Source organism: Stylophora pistillata, chromosome 9 (assembly GCF_964205215.1).
Source record: "Stylophora pistillata chromosome 9, jaStyPist1.2, whole genome shotgun sequence".
In the NCBI taxonomy this organism is placed as follows: Eukaryota; Metazoa; Cnidaria; class Anthozoa; order Scleractinia; family Pocilloporidae; genus Stylophora; species Stylophora pistillata.
This window is the reverse complement of record NC_142527.1, coordinates 6,563,925-6,587,967: the sequence shown is the minus strand read 5'-3', so window position 1 is coordinate 6,587,967 and position 24,043 is coordinate 6,563,925. Positions and strand designations below refer to the sequence as shown.

The 24,043-nt window shown below is 38.7% G+C and overlaps 1 protein-coding gene across 5 annotated transcripts; it reads left to right on the top strand.

Moving 5' to 3' along the window:
* The first annotated feature begins 1,974 nt into the window (after positions 1-1,974).
* On the top strand, positions 1,975-22,757 carry LOC111342024 (phosphatidylinositol phosphatase PTPRQ). 5 transcript variants are annotated; one of them, XR_015991846.1, is made up of 19 exons: positions 1,975-2,193; positions 5,603-5,623; positions 5,962-6,260; positions 6,572-6,719; positions 8,357-8,650; positions 9,607-9,885; positions 10,328-10,624; positions 11,089-11,373; positions 11,939-12,244; positions 13,110-13,219; positions 13,458-13,659; positions 13,988-14,090; positions 14,677-14,938; positions 15,043-15,088; positions 15,371-15,503; positions 15,799-15,869; positions 16,381-16,405; positions 20,365-21,158; positions 21,731-21,867. XR_015991846.1 is itself a non-coding variant. In XM_088733714.1 (19 exons), the coding sequence occupies exons 3-19, from the start codon at positions 5,985-5,987 to the stop codon at positions 22,510-22,512; spliced, it is 3,216 nt and encodes a 1,071-aa protein (XP_088589840.1). In that variant the 5' UTR covers positions 1,980-2,193; positions 5,603-5,623; positions 5,962-5,984; the 3' UTR covers positions 22,513-22,757. The 5 variants fall into 5 exon arrangements, 3 of the variants coding, with proteins under 3 accessions (XP_088589842.1, XP_088589840.1, XP_088589841.1); XM_088733714.1 differs by lacking the exon at positions 20,365-21,158 and adding an exon at positions 22,282-22,757 and having other exon boundaries at positions 1,980-2,193; positions 21,731-21,878; XM_088733715.1 differs by lacking the exons at positions 1,975-2,193; positions 20,365-21,158 and adding exons at positions 4,888-5,128; positions 22,282-22,757 and having other exon boundaries at positions 21,731-21,878.
* Positions 22,758-24,043: the final 1,286 nt, after the last annotated feature.

Below are 24,043 nucleotides of genomic sequence, written 5' to 3'. Positions count from 1 at the left end.
GCTCACCTTCGTTGATCACTTTAAAGGAGAGAGGGGCGAGGCGAGATCTCATAAACCGAGTAAGCCAGGTTCGCTGGAGTCACATGAAGAGAGCCCGAGAGAATAATCAACCCACAATGCACTTCTATTTTACTTTCTGTATCAACATTTGCAATTATATTTAATTAACACACGCTGTGAGAGCATCTCATATGTGGGACGAAAGTTTTTGTTTCTATCTGTTTCCGTCACGTAAATCTACATACCTAACGCTTTCGTGTTCTCTTAGTTTAGACATATTCAACGCGAAACTCAAGAAAAAAAATTAGAATTAGTTAGTTGATTGTCGAAATTGAGTCTTTCGTCAAAATCCTTGAAATTGAAGCTGAAAACAAACTCGATACAGGAACATGTAACTCGAAAATACGTGATTATAAAAAGGATACCCTTCCTATCCTGATATCACTGGGTCAACTAAAACCCACTTCCTCAGATCGGCTTATCAATTATACCCATTATTGCCTTCCTTTCTGTAGATGTATTTTTTGACACGGTTGTTATTCTCTTGTTGTTGAAATTTTGCATCTCTATTTCCCGCAGCGTGTCATCTAATCGCTCCACCGTCCACTCCTTTCACTTTCGTGTGCTGACCCGCTCCATATTTGGGAATAACGCTTTGGGAAACAGGAAATTGAACTAAATCCACTACAACGCTCTCTAATGAGACAGGAAGATATTTGATTTTCAGAGTATTTTAGCAGTGCCTTTGAGAATCAGACACATCTCTCTCTAAGAATGAAATTTTTCATGTATTTATGTGCATTTCTGGTCTGGACTCTTGGACATGTGGCAGGTAGAGTATCATATTGTCGATGTGGATAAGCATATCAGTAACTGAACATTTTGCTACTGATCATGGAGAGAGGGGAAACCTAACTTGATGCTTAAAAACTTGCCTGGAAATAGGCTCAATCGATAGCTTCGTTCTTTGCAATTTAATGTTCGAGACATGCCTTGCCTGAAGGGAAATTGTCATAAATATAAGTTTACGAACAGTCTGTATTTGACACGAATAATTCTTATGGAAAACATTGAAAATGGAAAAAGCCAGATTGGACAAACTGAACCAAAATAAGTTGGAAATTTATCATTTAGACCTCTCCAAACTCTGAATTGGCCACAATGAATTCTATTTTCATCGGAACTTTTTCTCTCAGTTAACGTTCAGCCCGGCGTCCGAAAGCCGAATGAGAATTGGCAAAGAGAGATGACAAAACGCGGAGCCTCGCTCCGTGGAGTACCCTATGAAGTACCTAAATGGAGTACCCCTAAAAATCATGTATTACGGGTCAAATATAATATTTTACAAACATGGTAAATCGTATTGATGTACATATTTTAATACACTTTGAGCTTGCCAGCTCTCCGATTGTTACTGTTCGATACAGTCAAGTCCTTTGGGGGGCAGGGGGCTCTCAGCGTTACTCGTTCCTTAATTTTGATTTTACCGCTGTGTAATGAGTCCTTTGACTGGAAGATAAAAAGACTCCATATGATGAACAAAACCCACTGTTTCGAGTTCTGCACGAGATAAAATATTTAGCTTACCGAATTTCCAAATCAATTACCCGCCCCAGTCAGATGTATTTGCTGACCCATCGTTCTTTTTTGTTGTTATTGTTGTTTCTTTACATATCTCAATTTTTTATTTCGCCACAAATAGATGGGTGAACTGAGAAGGTCAGTTTAAACCCATAAACTACTTTTTTTAAGTCCTAGCTTTTATCCTCATCGCTTCACACAATTAAGAAACCCATGAGGCCTTGTACTGATTACATAAACAGGTATTTTGAAAGACGTAAAACTCGCTGCTGAATAAAGTATGTCCATAGTTTTGGCCTTTTGAAGCTCATAGGATGAAAATGGTAATCGGCCCATTAAAAAAAAAAACGTTCACAGATTTCAATTAGGCCTTCAGTTTGAAGTGGCCAGCAGTTTAATGTAAAAAAATTTAAGATGGCGGTCAATTCGTGGAGTGTATCGAACTGCGACGGTCATACAGATGGCAAGATCAAAATACATTAAGATAATATGTACAACGATTTACCGTGTTTATAAAGTATTTTATCTGACCAATTCATGACTTTTAGGGGTACTCCAGACCATTTAGGGAATCCATAGGGTACTCCGTAGAGTATCCCCACAAGGATGCAGGTAAAATGATTCGTTTTGTATGAAAGTTTAGTATAATTTCAGAGCTGAGCAAAGAGTTTCCAGCAATCTGATTGGTCGAGCGGTTCCTTATATCCCGCTCCACGCGGTTTATATAAAAAATGTTAAAATAAAATGTTAATAAATGTTACTAAAATCAGTTATGATTATAGAAATTTCTCTGTTGTTCGGCTCTGAAATTATAGTTAAACAATTATTCGCCTCAGGTTCGGTGAATACTGTCGAATTAAATCCCCTTGACGTCATCTCGGGGATTATTGGACAATATTCACCGAACCTGAGGCAAATACTATTGTTAAATATAACGATTTGTTTATTATAGCGCTTTTCTTGTTCTGGCATAGTGCTAATGGTCGAACTCTGTATAACATCGATCGCACCGCAGCTTTTTCCATTTCAGTATCTTTACTATTTTACAGTGAAACTTTTGCCATCTTCAATAATGTTTCTTACACCATAGGTCTTAATTAACTCATCTATGTGTCTAAGCCTCAGAGAATTGAATTGAATAACTCAAGGTATCATATTTCGCAGCTTGCTTGCTTCACAAATTAAACGGCCCACAAACCCATCTCATTCTTAAAAGAAAGAAAAAATATCGCGCGAAGTGCTGCGGTGGAACGAATTCTTTTTTCCAGCTGATCTCTCTCGTAAGAAAAAAAAACTATTTTCCCCTAAAATCTCAGTTGATGCTCCGTTCACACCTTTTAAGATCTTTCTGCAAGGAAAATGTCTGTTTTAAATCATGGACAATTCTGCCAGAAATGATTGTGAGATGTTCATCACTATCTGCTGTCTTCCATAGTGTCATGACAAGTCCTTGTCGTGTCACGACCAGTCACAGCAAGAACTGAAAAGAGCTGAACTTGCATAATTCGCTGATTTAAGTAGTACTGAAAAAGCTCTCTCTTTAAGGAATAAAAATATTCTTCAAAGTTTCATGATGCACAGATCTATAACCCACTAAGATATTTCTGCAAGAAAAACTTTTGTCTTGAAAATCGCCCACAATCCTGAAATGATTGTGAGATGCTTATCTGAGTTTTCTGCTGCCTTCCCTAGTTTCATGGAAAGAACTGAAAACATAATGTGCTGGTGCATGGGTTATAAGCCACATTTAAATTAACCTTGCTCAATGTCATGTATATTCAAGATTGCATGATTTTTTTTTTTCCCAGAAATTTGGGGTTTCCATCATCCATGTAATGAATTTAGTATAATGAACAGAAATAATATTGTCTGGATTTTTCGAGATTAATGCTTCCAGGGTTTGACAATTTTACTTGGTGTGAGCAAAGCCCTGAAAAAAGGGCCGAAGAAAAAGTTCGGATTGCCAAATTTGGACAAGGGTAGATTTTGTGGGGTCAAAAAAGAGTGATTATTGTTAATGGCAACATAATTATTACTAGTTATTTATACTGAATGGGTTCTCTGAATAGGAAACAGGAACAGTGTTACTGAAATTATTAAATTTATTGCCCTCATTTCAATAAGTGCCCCTCGCCAGCAGGTTGTCCTGTGGTGTTTGTTTAGTTTTATGCACGCGCTCATACGAGTGACGCCTGACTGTTTTCTCTCCATTGTGTATCTTCCATCTTGTTTCGCCGTGTATAAATAAAGTGTATTCGTTGTGTAGTTCGCGTTACTTACTGGCACCTCTCTAATAACTGCTCCCCTCAAATTTATTTTTGTCAATATAAACACCCTTTTTCCAAAAAGTAGTTCCTTCTCATTTAATTGCTTATACTACTGAGCCCTATTACCAACCACAGCGGTCTTCATCCTAGTCTCTCAAACGTTAAATCCCGGGCACACATGATCTTGTCTTAAAATTTTGCGGCAACAATTACTTTGCTGGTTATTCTAGCCTGAACAGATCCAGGGACATCACTGCTCTTTCCCAGTCTTCTCGATTCCTTTAAAATTTTTCTATTGGCACATTCCGTGGCTGTTGTTTCTCAGAAAAGTGATAAGCACCTAGCCCTAATATTATAGTGCCCTGTTTTGAATGTGCCTTAACCTTACTGATACCAAGAGTAAATCGGCACCCTGGGTGTTAAATGAAGTTATTACATGCAGTAACCCTTTCAAACTCCTGTGAGTGACCAAAACAGAACTTCCCTTTGCATTATCAATGCCATATCAAGCAGACTGGTGATGGGAGTAAAATGAAATATGAATTAGAGGATTATTAAAACTCTGAAAATATGGCAGACAGTAAGCATGGAGAATGACTAAAATTAGATCTCAATGGGCCTCAAAGGGTAATGAGACAGGAGAAAAAAATTTTTACCTCTTTACCTCTGTATATAAAAGTGCAATATGCAAATAAAAATTAATGTCTGATGTGGAGTGAACTTTGACATATCACTTTGTGAAAAGGAAGTTTTGGCCAAGCTTAAGTAGTTGTGTTTGAATTTACTTGCATTCCTTCAAATTCAGGGGAAAAAAAATTAAAATTTAAACTTTTAGGTGTTTGCATGCCCTTCTAAGGTATGTGTATAATTGTGTGCATTTAGATGGTATGTATGTACTGGTATAAATTTAGCAGAACTTTATTTATCTGTATCTTATATATAGTGCTAATAATGAACAAAAAAAAAACAGTTTGTAAAGCATTTTAACTACTTCCCCACCTTAGTTCAGTGGCAAATAATTAGTATAATAATGGAATGTAGGGGCTAACCATACTCTTGTTTTAGTATAGGTTGTAGCTGGTCATGTATTAAATTCAAGCCCCTGATGATTCTCTGATTTTTTTTCCAAAAATAAACTGGGAGATGTGAATTAAACCTTGGACACTGGAACTCTTAATCTTACTATCCTGTGGATATAAAGCCCTTAGTCTCAAGTGGTATTTTGATGTTTCCTACTGGATGATTTCAAAATTACTGACTCCATCATGAAATTTTCCATGGTACTGTCAAGGAAAATTTGTTTGAAAGTCAGGAGTTGATCCCTTAACTGGTGATCATTTCCTTTCTTCTCATGTCCTTTACATTTGATTCTAGAAATTGATTCTGTAGGGAGAAATTAGAAGGCAGTCACTCTTAGAGGGCAAATCAGGTGTAGAATTTGTTATAACCCATTAATCATTGTGTGGCAGAACTGATTGTTATGTACTACATCATTCTTGTACTTTTTCACCAAAGGCATATCGTGATTATGTGGAAATGCACCCCCATGTATATTATCATAGACTGCAATGATGTTTACCCATGAACATCAAATTCATTCAAAATGAAATATGTTCATTAATGTTTTGTGATTTTATGCAAGGTTTTTGTATAAGATTCTCGCTAGCTATTTATACACCTAGCTAAATATAATAATATAATAAAAAGGTAAGAATTTGTTAGAAACTAATTATTTTATTGAAATGTTTTTACAGGTACACAAGCTTCCAGTGGAGGTGCGATAAACTTTTTTGTTATATTATGTCATGAATAGGGTAGTTCTTGCTCTTTGGGGAGCATGGCTGGTGTATGTATAGCCTATAAAATATAGTAATTGCTTTTCTTTTTATTTTCTTGTTCAAAAACATGCACATATTAAGAAAATTATTATGTTTCTTCCTCTGAGTTAGCTGGTGAGATTGTTTAGAATTTAGGGAAAAGGTGACATCAAGTCTATGTGTAAGTATTGGTTAGCTTTATCTATCTGGGTGAGCACCTGGTGTGCATATGCTAATTATTTGATAACCCACTTTAAAAACTGAATTTTACTTGATTTTCATAAATGCTTCATTAGGTTGTTCCCCACCCGACTTTGGTATGGCAAGAGGTATTATTCCAAACAAGGATATCACAGCATCATCAGCACAGAATTCTGATTCACTTCCTCACCATGCACGGTTCAGCAACAGCAAAGCATGGGTTCCTGATAGAAATGATAGAAATCCATGGATACAAGTGAATTTACAGTATTCAAGAAATATCACTGCAATTGCTACACAAGGTTTTTCTGGCTCCTATGTAACCCGCTATTATGTGAGTTTCAGTTCTGATGGAAACAACTGGAACAACTATACAGAGCAGGGAAAAGTTAGGGTAAAATGAATAGAATTCATTTCATAACTGCACACATATATGCATACCTGGTTATTTGATTTCTTCCATTTGTAGTAGGCTGGTGAGTTTCTTCTATTTATAGTGGGTTGGTGGGGGAAAGGGGGTGGGGAGGGTGGGGGTGGTGTTGGTTAGGGAAGGGTAATATTTATTATTTAACAAACCTGTACATGGCTGGTATTGAGGTTTTAGGCAATTAAGGTTCATTAACTACTTATATTTGTCATAGATAATAGGTAACTTGGCAATTATAAGGAAGTAATAATTATTTTTTTATTGATCTTTTGTTTCAGGTGTTTCAAGCCAATGTAAATGATAATAAAGCCAAAACAGTCCTTTTCAAACCTTCTCATGTAGCACAGTACATAAGATTATACCCCACAAACTGCTCCAACACTTGTGCCCTCAGATTTGAGCTTTATGGGTGCAATTCAACCACAGGTAAGGGACAATTTTGCAAACTCTCTTGGTCAAGAACATCAGTATCTACATGTATTAATGGCCTTAAATTAAAAGGGGAATGAAGGGAAGGTTTGCATCTCTTTGAATTACCAGTATGGTTTGCTTTGCTTTCATTTTTTACCTCTTTTTAAGTGCATGCTGTGACAATTTAAAATCATGGTTATTATACACATTGTGTCAATAAAAGATGGTACAAACGGGTAGTTTAACATAGCAAACAGGTAATAATTTTGACTGCATGGAGAGCATCTTGTTCTCATGCAGGGAACATGGCCTTATACCACTGAGAGACTTTTGCAGTTGCACTTCACTGCATTTTAAGGTCTTTTTCAATCTGCATAGCTTTGTTGCTCCTCAAAGTCATTCTATTTGAACAAGTTTTAGAGAAAATTAGAGTTAGGAGTGCAAGGACTTTTATGTAAAGGCCATAAGTGGGTAGCCAGCACATTTCAAGCAAGGAAATCTACCCTGAGGCTGATTACCGGACTGTTATTGAGACCCCTATTGCAAACAATTAACCCATTAATATCCACAGCTTTTGTGAAAAACTGTGTTTTGAAGCTAGTCGTGCAGATTTTGGGTCACTGTTGTGGTTTTAAAAGCTCAAACTTAGCACAAACCCATTAACAGCTTGTACACTTGACGGCCTTTCGATCCAAATGCAAAATGGCGGCCTTAAAATCTCGGGCACGCGCAGAAAGCAAAATTTCGAGATAGTGTTTGGTTAAGTAATGCCCCACTTATGACTTTTACTTTTCTCTCTTTCTCCTGCCCTTTCTTTTTCCCCTTCCCTTGCCTGAAGTTTCTCCTCACTTGCTGGAAATTTAGTAGGCTTCATTTTTGTGTAGAGATTTTTTAGGAAACTTAACTCATTATTTTCAAACCACATGCTCAGAAAGGTAGGTTGGTAATGGAACAAGATTTTCGTGCAGATTTTCAGGTCAAAGTTACATGGTTTTTTGGCTATTTCTCCAATCTCCTTCACTCAATTGCTCTCATTCTGGTATCATTTGTAAGATATTTTCAACCTGTTCAAGTACGTGTTCAAAGTCGTGCTCCAGGATTAAAAGTGATGATGCCACAAGGCGTAGAAAGGGTGTGGGTCTACATGGGCGCTTACGGGCGCACTGGATGTCAGTAGGTCAATGATTTATTTGAAATGTCTATTTCTATTTGTTTACTTTTTAGGCTTTTAGACTTTTTGTTTTGCCCTAGTTCATAATGTCAAACGAGTGCCTATTATCTCAAACAAGTTCCCCTCCTTTTCTCTCACTCTCTTAAAGAATAGGGATAAAAGAAAAACCTGTTTTCATCACCACTTTATTTATAACTTTTAAAGCTTCAATTACAGTAGAACCAGTACAGGAGAATAATGAGTGCCCCCCCCCCCTCCTCTTGATTACGGGCCGTCCTTTCAATTAGCATCCCTCTTTTCAGTTAAAATGTTAAATAAGCATTCATATATGCTTATTCAAGGAAATCTGGTAAGTTTCTTCCCATTTATTTCTACTCTGAAACCATTAATTAGTGTGCATTAACTGAAGATGATATTGTTTCTTTTCCTTTTTTTAAGGTGACAGTTGGTAACATTTGCACTTGTTTGTTTATTTTCAAAGTTCCTTCTGCTGCTCCTGGGAACTTTAGAGTCACTTCCAGTTCTTCTCTTACCTTGGACATATCTTGGGATTCCATTCCTACAGAAAAAAAAAAAGGGAAGCTGCTAGGTTACCATATTTACTACAAGGTAAATGGATCTGCAGTAGAGTATAACAAAACTGTTGGACCAGATAAGCTGGTATATCAACTAACAGGACTTGAGTTTACAACCTATGTTGTTCGAATGGCTGGGTACACCGCTGTTGGTGTTGGTTTGTCGACTGGATCTGTGGGGAAACGACCAAAAGGAGGCGGTAAGGGAGCTATTTCTTACAAGTTTGTGAATAAAATGTACTTATGGTGATTCCTCAGTATTGCACTGCGCTTCCTGTGGTGAGCGGAAAAATCACGTAATCAGGCGAATAAGGGCGCTTCCATTCCGAGAACTCGATATTGCTTTTCAATCAATAGACCCGGTAAAAAGGTACGATGGTCTTTAGCTCTTCGACGAGCACGGTGACCTATATTTTTTGTTGCTAAAACTTTGATGTACAAATTATCCCATTTAAATTGGAGAAATTAAAAAAGAGATATTGCTAAAAATGTGTACAAAGCCCGTTACTCGATGAGGCAAATTATGACCTTGAAAGCAACGACTCGAGGAACGTTTCGAGTCGATGTTGTGTAAAATTGCGTTATTTTTCCAAAAATTACACATAAGATTGTTCTATGCGCTGGAGACTTTCTACCTATCAATTTTTTTCAATTGTTCCTTTAAAAACCTTTGCTTCTAGCTACTGCAAAATGTACAATGACCCGATGAAATGACGCGCGTGGTTAGTGCCAGTACAGGCATAAATGGTGTAAGAGTGGCCCATCATATTTCTTAAACAAGCACTCTGACCTGTCGTTTTTACCGTATTTTTCGAAACAGACATTGTTAAGGGAACATTCAGGGAAAGTTTAAAAAAATTTTTCAATAGCTTTTTTTTTCCAAGGAATCACCATAAAAGGTGTTTTTTATTGGTTAGTTTATCTGTCAAATGTTACATCACTATGATTATTTTTTTTTTTTATTTTCTTGACATTTGAAACTAGTTTGATTTATCAAATCTGCTCTTAAACTAAGAAAAAAAAACACTTTGATATGAACATAAAATATACATACATATACCGTGATATATGTCAAGCATACTTTTGTTCTTTAGCTGGGATACTTACAGTATTTAAATAACTACTTACAGGGAGTATTGTCTTTAACGTGTTTTAGCTCCGACAGCTCCCAGAAACCTTAAGTTGACTGTTGAGTCATCCACCTCGATAAAGGCGTCGTGGACTAAGCCCCTGAAGTTTAATGGTGTCTTTAAACGTTATGTGGTGATGTACGGCTTATCAAAAGACAGCTTGAGTAAATGGTTTAATTCCTATACCACTGAGTACTCACTGGCCCCGCTGGATGAGTTCACTACTTATTACGTTCAAGTGCACGCTGAAACATCTGTAACCGGGTCGCCTTCCGACATTATCTCGGCAAGGACAAATGAGGATGGTTAGTGCAGTACATTAACATTATTCGTTGTTGTTTTCGCTTTGTTTGTTTTGTTTTTGTTTTTTGTTTCTATGCTTTTTTGTGGGGTTTCCTTCGTCAATGGTTACCGGAGGCAGCTACATGCAGCATCTAGCAAATAAGTAACAAGTACCACCAATATTTTCAATGTTTCCGTCGCTTATTTTTATTGGTGTTTATCGTTTTTGGTTATCAAATGTGATCTCCTCGGATGACTTACTGAATGGAAATAAACGAAATAAACGAAATAAATGAAGAGAACCAAAGCATCAGCACAAATAGAAGATAATGAGTTCCTGGCCATTTACTATGGTTCATATGATTCATATCGCTTATCGATTTTCTTATAGATTCAACATATCAGTTAAGTAAAGATGGTAGCTGACATAGATCTTTTAAATCTATTTTTGACTTACAATTAAAGCTCCCAGCTCTGCTCCAGTCATTCATAGCAAGGAAACAAAAGCCGAGGATGCGCACACCATAAGGGTCAAGTGGAATGAAATTGCAAAGGAGGATCAAAACGGCTTGATATTGGGTTATGAGGTTTTATACAAAGAAAAAGGCCAACAAAACAGTTTCAGGTTGAACACAACATCGACAGGCACCATAATTAGGCGCTTGAAACCATATACGGAATACTGCATCCAAGTTCGAGGGTTTACAAGAGCTGGGGGGTCACCATTCAGCCCCCGCTTTGATGTCAGGACACTGGATAAAGGTATGTCACCTTTAAATTAACTTTGATTCATCATCATGCTTAAATTAAGGAGGTTGTTAATTAGCAATACAAACACAACGACATCGACGGTAAAAGAACTAAACAGTTGAATGAGACGTAAATCAGTCAAGAAACAACATTCAACAACATTCAACAACATTCAACAACATTCAACTTCTGAAGAAAACGTTTTTTCCTGCTTTTCAAAACAAAGTTTTTCTTGAGGCGCAGAATAGTAGTTTTATAGGCACAGGGAAGTCTCTAAATAGAAATGGCCAAAACTCTGCAGATGTTTTTTTGGTATGTTACCCCAGCACCCTCTCCCCCACCCCGCTCCTACCCTATGCTACGCCCTTGAAGAGAGAGAGAGAGCTGTGAATAATTTGAGGCCCTTCAAACTGTACTTTGTTATGATGGGACCACTCAGACGTCTACAAATCCTGTGCTGTTAATTTTTTGGATAGGTCCAAGCCAACCACTCAATGTTCAAGTTCAAGCCGTTTCTTCCGTTGCAATTTTTGTAAAGTGGGATGCACCAGCTCACCCTAACGGAGAAATAAAAAGTTATATAATATTTTATGGAACAAAAAAGGATGGAAAGAAAAGTGAGCGAGAAGTAACTGGAAGCACACGGGAACATACGATAGATGGCTTGCACAAATATACCACCTACTATGTGAAAGTCAGGGGTAGTACCTCGGAACCAGGAAATGCTTCTGAAATATTCAGTATTACAACTTTCGAAGATAGTAAGTAAATACTAATGGTTCAAGTATTTCAAGTGTTAATTGAATTCCGGGAAACGTCTGTTAGACCTTTTTACTAGATTGTTCATGTTGTAAAGCGCCAGACTACCGTGTGGAAGTCGAAGGTCCAAACCTCATACCGGACCAACTCTCTGGGTCTTAAAATAACTGATAAGAATGTGCTGCCTTTGTTATGACGTCTGGAAATGGTTAGTCATTCTAGTTTTCTCGGAGGAGGACGAAAACCTGAACCTTAAAGAACGCACGCACGTCATACAAAGGGTAGTACCTAAAACTTTGTATTATTGATTCCACGATAATTTCGAAGTGGATGACGAAAATGACTGTTGCAAAATAGATAGTGGTTCATTAAAAGCTCAGCAGTCGCCTTTAGCTCGTGGTTTACATCCTTTTCTCGTTCTCTCTCATCTTGCAAGCGTATTTACAACAATAAAATAAGAACTATGTCGCTTACATGACTAACTGTACGATCACTTGTTTGGTAGATCAAATGATTATTTTTGTTTATTCTGATTATTAATTTTATTCATTTCTGTGTTCATCCCAGGTCCTGGACCTCCAAAGGAGTTCAGGGCTCAGGTCGTAACCGCTAATGATGTTCATCTGACATGGCAGAAGCCTGATAATTCCAATGGAATTGTAAGGTTCTATTACATAAAGATCTACAATACTAAAACCGGCTTACAGTTCGGAAACCCTATCAACCAGAGCGCAGACGAGCGATCACACGTGCAGCACTACAACAGAGTGATACCAGACCTGAAGTACTATACAGACTACACGTTCACAATCCAGGCCGTCACAGTTAAACCTGGGGAAATGGCTAACGCTACAGCAAGAACAGAGGAAGGAGGTATTGAATGAACCTGGTCGATGGTTTTCTCTTTCCTCTAAATAAATGGAACAATTTTGTATATCAAGATCTTTAATATTGAAATCCTCCAGTTGGCTTCTAACAGTAACTTTGTGGGTACAGGTGACGGGTTTAAGATTGAGTGTAAATGAACACCATTATGGACTTCGATAGCAGCACGAGAACTCTTGCCCTTGAGAACGATCCTGATGATCAGAAAGTGAAAAAGTACACGAACGATATCCGCAACTATTCTTCAACACAGCAGTTACACGTTTGTCATGCGCGAAGGGAATCAATCTTGGCGCAATGTGCGCCACTTTCCCGCACAAAAATTTTAAGGAAACATAAGAAATAACCACGGACTCGCAAAAACCACGCGTTCAAAGAAATCTGTTGAAGGAAACAAGCGTTTGAAAAAGGAAAACCAGACTTGTCGAACACAAAGCTTATTCATTACGGGTATTCTGTTGATTTACAGGTGTACCATCCTTTTTTGTACTTACCAAAAACCGTTATATGCTTCTAAAACACCGTGACTCACTGGCTTGTATAGCAGTTTGTCAGTTTTGAAAGAAATCTTGGTTCTGACAGCGTGAAAGCACTTCATCTAGTCATTTCAACGTTCGCACCTGTACAGACGTTTGACCGCTTTGTTTTAGTTTTTCATGCATTACCACTACTTATCGATTTTTACATTCTCCCTTTTTGACATGTACGTCCGTTCTGCGAATGTTACCCGCAGAAGGACGCGCACCCTTTTTATGTATTTTCGCACTGATAACAATTTAACCCATTTACAAACGTTCCGCCTCTTCACCTTGCGATGTATAGCTCTCAAAACAATTGTTATGATTTGCTGCAGTCCCAAGTCGGCCTGGAGATGTCTCTGCGAAACTTGACAAAGGTGGAATTTCTATTACTGTTTCATGGAAGGATCCAAAAGACTACAATGGAATTATTATCATGTACACGGTGAGTTACGTTGTAACAATCCGTTGATGAGCATGCTTTAAAGATTTAAGATGCGGTCATTAGCTGCCATCGATGACTTGCGTTATATCTTTTTTCTGTAATGGCAGGTGTAACATTTAAAAAACAAACAACAACAACAACAATTAGAAAATTAAGGACTGTTTGCTTTTGCTTTTTTTTTGTTTGTTTCTCTGTTTGTTTGTTTTTTCTGAGTTATTATATCTTCCTCCATTTTCAGGTATATTTCGAGGGTAAAAGAGGATATGACCCTTCCTTCACAGATAACCACGAAATTGTATTAAGAAACAGCTCTCGGAGTACTGAGATTGGAATAGAGAGGTTGAAGCCTGGTACAAAATATAGTATTTATGTGAAAGCAAGAACAGTCAAAGGATATGGAGCCGAAAGTGTTCGTGTGGAGCTGAAAACACTATCAAAACGTATGCGAAATTTTTTTGTTCATTTGTGTGAACATGTTGGAAGTGAATTTCTGCTTGTACATCAGTGGCCTATTGCATCACGGCAATGGCGTCGGCAAGTAGCTCACTCAATCTTTGAGCAGTGGGTAAGGAGTGAGTCAGGTAGGCGCAGGGACCGATGGGCAGGTAGACAAACAGAGGGACGGTGGGACAGATAGACAGAGAGATAGATATAAAAACAGGTACATGTAGATAAACAGGACAGACAGGCAGATAAACGGATGAATATGCAAAATTAAGGATTTGTACGTTAAATGTTTGCATTCTACTTTTGTTCTTTTGTTTACAGGTCCACCAGCGCCTAAACTTGCCCAAGTTTTCAAAGCTCAGGTCACGACAACAACAATTACGATTTCGTTATCGCCATCCGATGACACTAACGTAGAGATCTTGTGAGTTTTTGGGAGTCTGTTTGTAAGAGTGGCTTTTGCAATTTTGTTTTTTTTTTTTTTTGACCAGCCATCACCACACGCTGGGAGGGTGGGGGGGGGGGCGGGGTGGTGGTTTGGAAGGTTTGGGCCATCATAGGGTTTTCAGGGGAGACCGGAGGGGGATCCGTTGTCTCTAATAGAGCTAAAGGGAGGTCCATAGAAAATGTACTGCCAAATAGCCGTCAACGAGGGAGGAACTTACAGAGCCCTATGGGGAATCAGATACATTTCTATGTTGGCATAACCAAAATCCTCCGACGTTGAATATGCAGATAGAGGGTTGAATATGTTAAACATTGGCCAAACTTCGCTTCAAAGAATTGACATTCTAGAATTATTCACCTCCACAACCAAAAGCGCATAATTTATTGAACAAATATTAAGCGTTTTTACGCGAACGTTTTATTTTTCTAAGATACTTTTTGGCGCCACTACCAAGTTAAGGGTAACATGATTTGTTTCTGCTTTTATTTAAACACCGAGCTTGTAGGTTTAGTATTAGTACTTTAGATTAAAACTGACCTTTTTGTAACCTTTACTCCTCTAGTCGACATGAGATCATAGTAGAAATGCTTGAAACAGCCAGAGCTCGTCGGGAAACAACCGCCCTCCCGACGAATATATACGGCTATGAGGAAGCGCAAACAAATGGAGATCGTTTCTACATTGCGGCTATGTTTGAAAAACGAAAACTCCCTGCTGAGTTCGTTCTTGGAAACGGAAAAACATACGGCTATTATAAGAATGTCCCTCTTAAACCAGGGACGCGATACAATGTGTATGTAAGAGGAGTCACCGAACGTGACGGGGTAAGGTTCCATTGTGGGTTTTAGCACCTTATCGCATTTTTATTTAGTTTCGTCTCAGTCAGGCTGTTTCTCAATATGTGGTGGAATGTTTTCTTTTTTTACAGAAGTGGCTTTACGGAGAACCAGCTGCTCTCAGTCAGCTGGAAACTGGTTGGTGCCTTTCATTCCTATGTCTTTTTTGTTTGGTCAACTAGTCTCCTTATTTATGGCGATATTTAGAGGTGTACAGCAAATATGCACCCCTTTTTTTACCAACTTCCTCGGATTGTCTCCCTCACGGTCACTGCTTTGTATTTAGGTGCCTTTAACGGTATTTTTAAGGACGAGGATGACCACTCAAATTCAAGAGTCATTCCAATCCCAACCCTTAGCTAAGTATGAAAACATTCAGGTAATAATCCAGATGTGTTGTTACATATCATGATTTTGCAGAGGAGTCGCCAGTCGCCAGTCGCCAGTCGCCAGTCGTTAAGGAAGGTGACAATATGGTTGGTGTAGTCGCTGGTGTTCTGGGAGCGCTGATACTTATCGCGACTGCCATCATAGCATTTCTTCTGTATCAAAGGTAATGGCGAGATTAAAAAAATAAAACAAAAGAAAAACATAATTGCGAGGATTATTGAGTAAATTGCGTCAAGCGACCAAAAGTTTTTAAAGTGTCGCTGTCAAAAGAGAGTTAATGCTGAATTGGTGCACCAGTCGCTTAGCAAGATGAATACTTCTTTCTTGAATACCGTGGTCAAGCTGGTCTCACAACACCGGCTTATGTCTTGCATCGCTGCCACAAGACACTTCGCCCAATTTTTTTAATTTTCCTCTTCTCTTTCTAATATTGTCATTTTGTTTTATTTTCAAACCAGATCCAACAGGCCACCCAATGCTAACCATAATGTGGAAAGTCAGAACGAGGAGTTTGAAATGAGGTCCTCCAGTACGTAACAAAATGCAGTGTTTTAAACATGTGCATCCCCATGTGAAATAACAAATAAGGCAATTAAGTAAAGCAAGATATATTCTTAGAGAGAAATGCAAAAGCAAAGGAGACATAGCTGTTTCCATCGTTTCGTCGTCGAAATAAGTAGAATTTGCTTGGTAATTGTGGGTATGTGTTTAGTTGTAGGAATCTACTAGCAAGTCAACAATATCAAGACAAGAGTGGAATCCTCTTTGAATTGGTCCAGTTACAGACTGCTCAGTTGTTACATTATTAAAAAAAAAAAAAAGAATAGCGATAAAATCAAAGAACTAAAAATACGAAATCTGCACAAAGCTTTTTGTAGATTTTGTTTGGTTCCAAAAAACTTCCCCTTTAAAAATAGAGTTTATAATAACGATTCTCTCATTGCAATGTATTCTGTGTGACTATTCACTTCGTTGCCGTTCCAATATCAAATTTTGGTTAAATAATATTTATTATTGCTGTTTTTCGATTTTTCTCCCAGATGCAAGAGTCACCGCTATGGAAAGGTATGATGATGCTTTTTATTCGAATCACATTTTCTAAAACTTTTAGCAAACTTGCCTTTTAAATTACGATGAAGGGTCTTGTCGAAAACAAATCTGACTTGACCATCACAAGAAGTTCATGAATTAAATCCGACAAACTTGGTTATAAAACGGTCTGGATGGGGTTAACTGAACTGACAAATGGCCAAAATTTTAACTGACAACTGACAAATCACTGAATATCTAACTGACAACTGACATTTGTGGTGGGCGTTTACTGACAGCTGACAAAAGACCGGATCGCCCTCAATATCCAAAAATCGGGCGTAAAATTAGAACAGTTGAGTTATTTTGTCCAATAACAGGACGTTTTCTATTACATATCAGTAGGAGTTAATAATTACCGCATGTATCATCCAAATTAAGGTAAAATATGATCGGAATGTTGCCAGAAATCGTCCTAAGTGTTTCTGTTTGAGAAAGTGTTCCAGGAGCCAAAAGTAGTGGTCAACTGATTTAGCTTAAACTTGGCACAAACGTTGAGTATGATCAGATATTTCAAAAGCCACTTTGGCTTGCTTTTCTGACGGTTTGTTCTGGAGTTTCAGGGGGGTCCCATTTATGGTCTATGGAGCACCAAAAATTCATCCTTCTAGGTGGCATTTTGAAAGTGCTGTAAAACTCGATTGGTAAATTGTGCTGCCAAATGAATTTGACCATGTACTCTACTATGGTGAAGCTTTTACGTCCTAAACGTAACTTTGTTCTCAAGCGATTACACAGAGAGGGGCCTGGGACTAAAGTTAGGTCAAATTTGAGGTCAAAATCACTACCCAAAATTGCCATTTTTCAAAAAACTATAACATTCACCTGCTTCTTGCATACCTTTCATATTAAATCCAGTGTGTACTTTAGTGACCCATTTATCAAAATCAGGTGAGAAAAATTTGGCTTATTGAGGTTTGTTAAGTTTTTGGCACAAACTCTCCATGCCCCTCTAAGACCAAGCAAAATGGAATTTTGAGCATAATTCATGCTATTAACACACCAAAGTCTTGACATAAAGCTTTTATCTTGTATTTGGTGACTGAAAGTAAAACTTTAAAGTCAAATCAATGTCATTATCTAGAAATACCTCGACTCATAGCTTATAATTACTCTAAGAAGGCCTCTGATTAGCACTGCAAGCACCCAGCGGTTTAGCAAAATAAAGGTAATATTTTCCCTTGAAAACCTAGTATCCATCATAGAGCACAAATGATGATGTTCTGACCTAGATATGACAGTATTTTTTAAAGATGCTTGAATTTCCTCTGATTTATAATTTTCGTATCATATCTCCCTAGATACTATTCTCGCAAGCGTGCAAAGTCTCTATATCTTGTCAGGCCCATTTTTTGATGCAACATGAAATGAGCTTGACGAAATCGACTGTTAACAGAAGATCCTATGCTTAGACTTTTGAGAGCCGTTCTATATATGCATGATGGCGTGTAAATACGCATGATGGCATCAGTAAAAGAGCAGGATGATACATACAAGTTGTAGTGAGTAGCGTCCAGGTGACTTGTGATCCATCCGATTTCCCTAGTACGTTAGAGCTGAATAAATCAAATCATCCGGCTGTAAATAAGAAATCCACAGTTAGGAGAGCTGGATAACAAATAATTTTTGTTGCAGTTCAGTTGAAACATGTCATGCAACACCTCGAGATGAGATTGTTATTGTATCGACTGACCCACCATATTGAACGTGACAGTAAGAGGACTGGACCAAGTCGAGAAGTCACGCAACCTTAACTGAGTTTTGAGTAACGCGGGTTTGTTGATCAATCATCACCTACGGCAATCACAGGAATTTGCTTACTATTGAAGAGGTTCATAATACGATGCTTAACTACAATTTCAACGTCAAAAAAACTCGCACAATGACTGTAATTGACTGTGTTTTTGCTTTTGTAACACCTTAGTTAATATTCCCTTACCAGAGAGTTCTCGAAAGGTGGAATCTTCATACAAAAGAAAATTGGAAAACCATCAAACTATTTTTAAACATGTGTCATAAAACCTTTTCATAGGAAAGAAATTAAGGAGAATTTTTTTTGGAAGGGAAGTTGAGAGGACCGTTCTTAGCGAGAGTGGCACTAAAAAAGCCATTTGCGACATTTATACGCGTGTATGAGCTTGTTGATATTTTTAATCACCTGTACTTGTAGCTTTGGTATCACCCGAAATTCCTCTCGCCCCGGACTCACCTGATGAACCCTTGTACTTGTGTCTTAACCAAGTGATCATGTCATTATCGGAAGGCAACAAAGGAGTCTTTCCTGTTTCGTGAAGAGCCCACGACGCGGCACCGCACCAATAATTTACCACTCTAAAGGAACAAAGCGCTATAGTAAAATCATCCTGAAACTTCTTATCGCTATACTTTTAATACTTGATAACGACACAAACATTTCCACTTGAAAAGGGTGAGGAATGGAAACTCGGTCCAATCCTAAATACTCTCACGTCCAAAATGGCGGGCCCTCCTGGCATCTTCTCATGTCTCGTGCGGAATATTTCATTTAAACAGCAACAATAATTTGTGGATTCCCTCTTTGTTGGATGGTTCCATTTATTCAGTTCTAAAGTACCTAAGATCTCTGGTGGATCACAAGTCACCCGGACGGTCCTCACTGCAGCACGTAAGCTTATGGTCATGCTCGCTAAGTGATGGGTATTTACGAGAGCTATTCAGTCTATTCAAAGGTCAGGCGTAGATCATCTTTTAACGATCGTTTTATTCTGAGCTTAGTGGTTAAGGCCGGCCGGGTTAAGGTCGCTTTATTTTCAATTAAAAAAGGGCCTGACAAAATATAGAGACTTTGCATACTTGGAGTACAATATGTATGGAAATATGACCTAACAAACATAGATCAGAGAAAATTCAATCATCTTTGAAAAATATTGCCATATCTAGGTCAGAACATCATCATTTGTGCTCTATGATGGGTGCTAGGTTTTCATAGGAAAAAAATTACCTTTATTTTGCTAAACGGCTGGGTGCTTGCAGTGCTAATTAGAGGCCTTCTTAGAGTAATTATAAGCTATGAGTCGAGGTATTTCTAGATAATGACATTGATTTGGCTTTAATGTTTCATTTTCACTCACCAAATACAAAATAAAGGCTTTATGTCAAGACTTTGGTGTGTTTATAGCATGAATTATGCTCAAAATTCCATTTTGCTTGGCCTTAGAGGGGCATGGAGAGTTTGTGCCAAAAACTTAACAAACCTTAATAAGCCAAATTTTTCTTAACTGATTTTGATAAATAAGTCACTAAAGTACATACTGGATTTGATATGAAAGGTAAATGCAAGAAGGCAGGTGAATGTTATAGTTTTTTGAAAAATGGCAATTTTGGGTAGTGATTTTGACCTGAGATTTGACCTAACTTTAGTCCCAGGCCCCTCTCTGTGTAATCGCTTGAGAACAAAGCTACATTTATGAAGTAAAAGCTCCACTATAGTAGAGTCCATGGTCAAATTCATTTGGTAGCGCAATTTACCAATGGAGTTTTATAGCAGTTTCAAAATGCCACCTAGAAATATGGATTTTTGGTGCTCCATAGACCATAAATGGAACCCCCCCCCCCTGAAACTCCAGAACAAACCGTCGGAAAAGTGAGCCAAAGTGGCTTTTGAAAAATCTTATCACACTCAACTTTTGTGCCAATTTACAGCCAAATGGGTTGACCACCACTTTTGGCTCCTGGAACACTTTCTCAGACAGGGACACTTAAATCTTGGATGATGTATTTTCGTTTCAGAATTAAAATATTAAAAGGAAATCCTTGTGCTGGCTCATCATTTGAGGTTGTTTATACCAAATACCAATTTATAGGCGCTACAGTTTGCATTAAGCTAGCATCGAGACTCCGTGGTACTGTTTCGTTCTTACAAACCTTGGAAGTCTTAATAACAGTTTTCGTATCAGAGCCCAAAGCATGGAGAGAGCACGCATATCTCTTCGAAACGCCGTAGACGAAGTATCGTATGTAAATGACAACATCCCAAAGACCATTTCTGAGATGAAACAAGAGCACAGTATAAAGGAAAACACAGCAACCAACGGCCCTGAAGGAACAGTGTCTAGTAAAACTCAAGTCTCACTTAAACTTCTCGAAACTGAAAAGGAATGCGCCGCCTGGAAAACAGCTTAGCTTCAATTAATAACGACTATCTCGAAGACCTTGGATTGTGTACATTACTTACAATAGAGTGGAGAATCTTCACGCAGCTTCCCACTTAAAACATGAGACCTTCACCGCATTGCAGCATTCACAAGACTTTGGAATAATTACTAAGGAGTCGTTGAAGAGAGTGACGAAATGGGCAGCCAAGTATTTTACTCATGAAAATTGCTACTCTCCTGTCCTTCAGCCCAGCACGGAGTTTGCAAATGTCAACTTCATGCGACCTCTACCTTCAGAAGAAATCAACCACAAGACTGAAAGTGCAATGAAAGAATTTGTGGAGAAGAATAGTCCGTTGAGGCAAACGGCAGCTCGGGAGGAAACTACCAAAGACAAGGCAGGGGTTTAACCACCGGCTGTCTACGCCAAAATGGACTTGTAGGTGGGACTAGGGAACGATTTTTAACTCTAGCTAAGAGATCAGCCAGTGTGGCTCAGCAGCGACAAAGGAGCCGTTCAAGCTACCACGGAAGGTGTGAATGCGACAGACGTCACATCTCCTGACGACTGTATCGCGGAAATGGCAGTTGCTGAGGTGCGAACATATGCACACGAATATGACACGGACTCAGAAAACGGCTTTTCTAACCGATAGGATAAAAATATTACCCCAATTACGGTCATTATCGGAGCCAATCGCAATCGACGGAACAAAAAATAAGACCCATACATTGTGTTAGAGGACTCTTCACAAGTTTTTTGTCTTTTTGACGATCTTCTTTCCAACATTTTGACCGACTAAGTGGTTGAAAAGAAATGTTTGTATGCAGAAGTGTTGTAACTTGCTTAAACACCCTTCAAACAAAGACTGAAAGTCACTTGCAATTGGAAGATCTTGGAAGATTATTCCAGAATTGAGAAAAAGAAGCTCTCATTGTATCAGTTTTCGACTTTATTATCGAGTTTACACCATATGTACCTTTTAGTCGACAGCTGACAACCCCCATCCAGACCCTCTCATAATAATTGACATATTGTTCCTCGCAAGTATAGAGAACTTAAAACCATTGCACAAATTGAAGCCCTGTTGTGTACAGGAGGGCAAAGTAGGGGAGACAGATAGAGTGCATGTTTGCACTGAGATTTTAATCGCCATTTTTCCTTTAGCGACCAACCTCAAGAGCATTTGACCCTGGCCCCTGTGGGTGTTACCACTCAGTTGATGGTTTCTGAAAGTAATGAGCATCGCAGCCTGGAAACCGAAGAATCCACCTTATTATATCGCGAAATCGACGCGTTTTCACCTGGAATGATGGTACTTTCATTCTTTTGAGTAATCATTATGCGCCAAAGTTTCAATCGCTAAGAACGATGCCCATCATCGGCTGTTTCATGACCTTTTGATGAATTGTTGGTAAAGCGTCGGTGGTGTGTTCGTAAATTCTCGGGGAAGTGTTATGAACGTGGCGATGGAGGGTTGATAACGCGTGTTCGTAATGTGTTCACGATTATCTTTTATCTTTAACAAAACTTTTAACTTAGTAGATATTGCGTTATTTGTTGGGTGTTGTCAGCATTTTCATTAAAGTGTACGGGCTTACCCGTAGTACTTGGAACGCGAGCGTGTCACTGCCGTATGACCACACTGACATAGCACATTGAAGTGCATATCGGTTAATACAACTTATAGACATGTTTCTATGTTGTGTTTTCCATAGGTGCCTAGCGACAGTGGCCAAACTCCTGAATATACGCAAGTGTCCGGCGCTTGTTCTCATATCTATACGCCACTGGAGAAAAGAGAAGAGGGAGAACACGAATACGTCAATCAAATAGAGACTCCCGAGTACATGAATACTTACATGCCTCTCTCTGAAGGAGACAACCCTAAGATGTTGGCCGACAATTCTCTTGCGTATGCATCGCTTTTGAAGTCTGAAAAAGATTAGGGAGACGATGAATACGTATAAGAAGCGATTCGGAGAAACGTATTGCAAATTTCAACACTAAAACGTTGTATAAACGCATAAAACTTTTTAAGTTGAAGGCGAAAACCCGTTTTCACATACAGTGATGATGCTCACTGATACCGGTGAACATCTCAATCAAATACAGGTTTCTTAGTACCTCACAAATGGTTACCTATCTGTAATTTAGGGCATATAGAGAAATAAAATTCCTTGAATAGTGCTGATCTCTTTTCTAGCAGTTAAGCCCATACAATCAGCTTTAATCAGACCATTGCACCTGCGGTTGATTATTGGACGCGAAGACTGAAACAAGCAATTTCTGGGATTTGATCGGGTGTTCAACCTGACCTCTCGTCAGGCTTTCCATGGTCTCTCTGAGGAACGAGCATGAAACACGGCAGGGAAATTGGTTGCATTCTTTGTGAGATGAACCATTCCCTACGATTTCAGCGGGTCGGGTAGAACGCCAGAGAATTTCCACGACCCAACCACAAGCTATTCGTTTTTCCTGCGGTACAACTGAGCCCGTGTGAGCTGAGATTATGTTTTGCATAACTTTTTTCAAATGAAAATTGTCGAAATCAAATAACTGCGTTTATTGAAAAACGAATAATGAAAATACGGTATGTTATACTCTGGTTTCAAGAAAACGGGAAGGTGTAATATTGAATTTTACACCCGCGCTACGAAAGCCGAAGAAGGACTTCTAACCTCCGAGACTTCCGCTTTAGCTCGATTTCCACTGATCGCCGAGACTAGTGGAGCTGACCACTCACATATTCATACCCAGTCTGTATGTACGTATGATGGGGGACGAGAAAATAGGATACATTGAGGCTCGCAGGGATCGCTGGAAACGTCGAAGATCTCTGTAGTATTCACTTTCATACAAACTGAGAACGCAAAGAGAGTCTGATCGTGTTTATTGAAATACCACAGTGCTGTTTGTGCACGTTCAAAAAAAACTGTGATAAATACTTTTTGAACATACTTCTTGTTGTAATATTGCCGTTCTGTTGTTAAGGCTGGGCTCCCTGTGCCCTACCCGCATTTTGCATGACCAGCGGTTTCACTTTATGGCTATTTATTATCGTAACCGCCATCTTGTATTTAGTCTTTAGTTAGGTTCTAAGTGAAGTAAGGCCTATTAAAGGTTCGAACTCAACAATTTACTTCACTTAGTTCTCATATCAGCAACATGGAAACCCTGCTAAAGCCACAACGTCTCGACTTGGATCCGAATTCGCCGTCAGCAGCGAAAGAATGGAAGCATTGGCTCCAGACATTTACGAATTTCATTCGAGAATGTGGTGAACGAGCTCCCGACCAACATCGCACTCTTGTAAATTATGTGTCACATAACGTGTTCGAATACATCGAAGATTGCCCAGACTACGAATCATCCATTGAAGCCCTTAATCGATTGTATGTCAAACCTCCAAATGAAATATTTGCTCGCCATCTCCTCGCAACGAGACGTCAAAACCCTGGGGAGTCACTCTCCGAGTTT

Excerpts from the sequence above, each read along its gene's own strand:
- LOC111342024 (XM_088733714.1), top strand. The coding sequence starts at position 5,985 with ATGGCAAGAGGTATTATTCCAAACAAGGATATCACAGCATCATCAGCA. Across the intron at positions 8,651-9,606 it reads GAAACGACCAAAAGGAGGCG|CTCCGACAGCTCCCAGAAAC; the intron begins GTAAGGGAGCTA and ends AACGTGTTTTAG. Across the intron at positions 14,091-14,676 it reads GACACTAACGTAGAGATCTT|TCGACATGAGATCATAGTAG; the intron begins GTGAGTTTTTGG and ends TTACTCCTCTAG.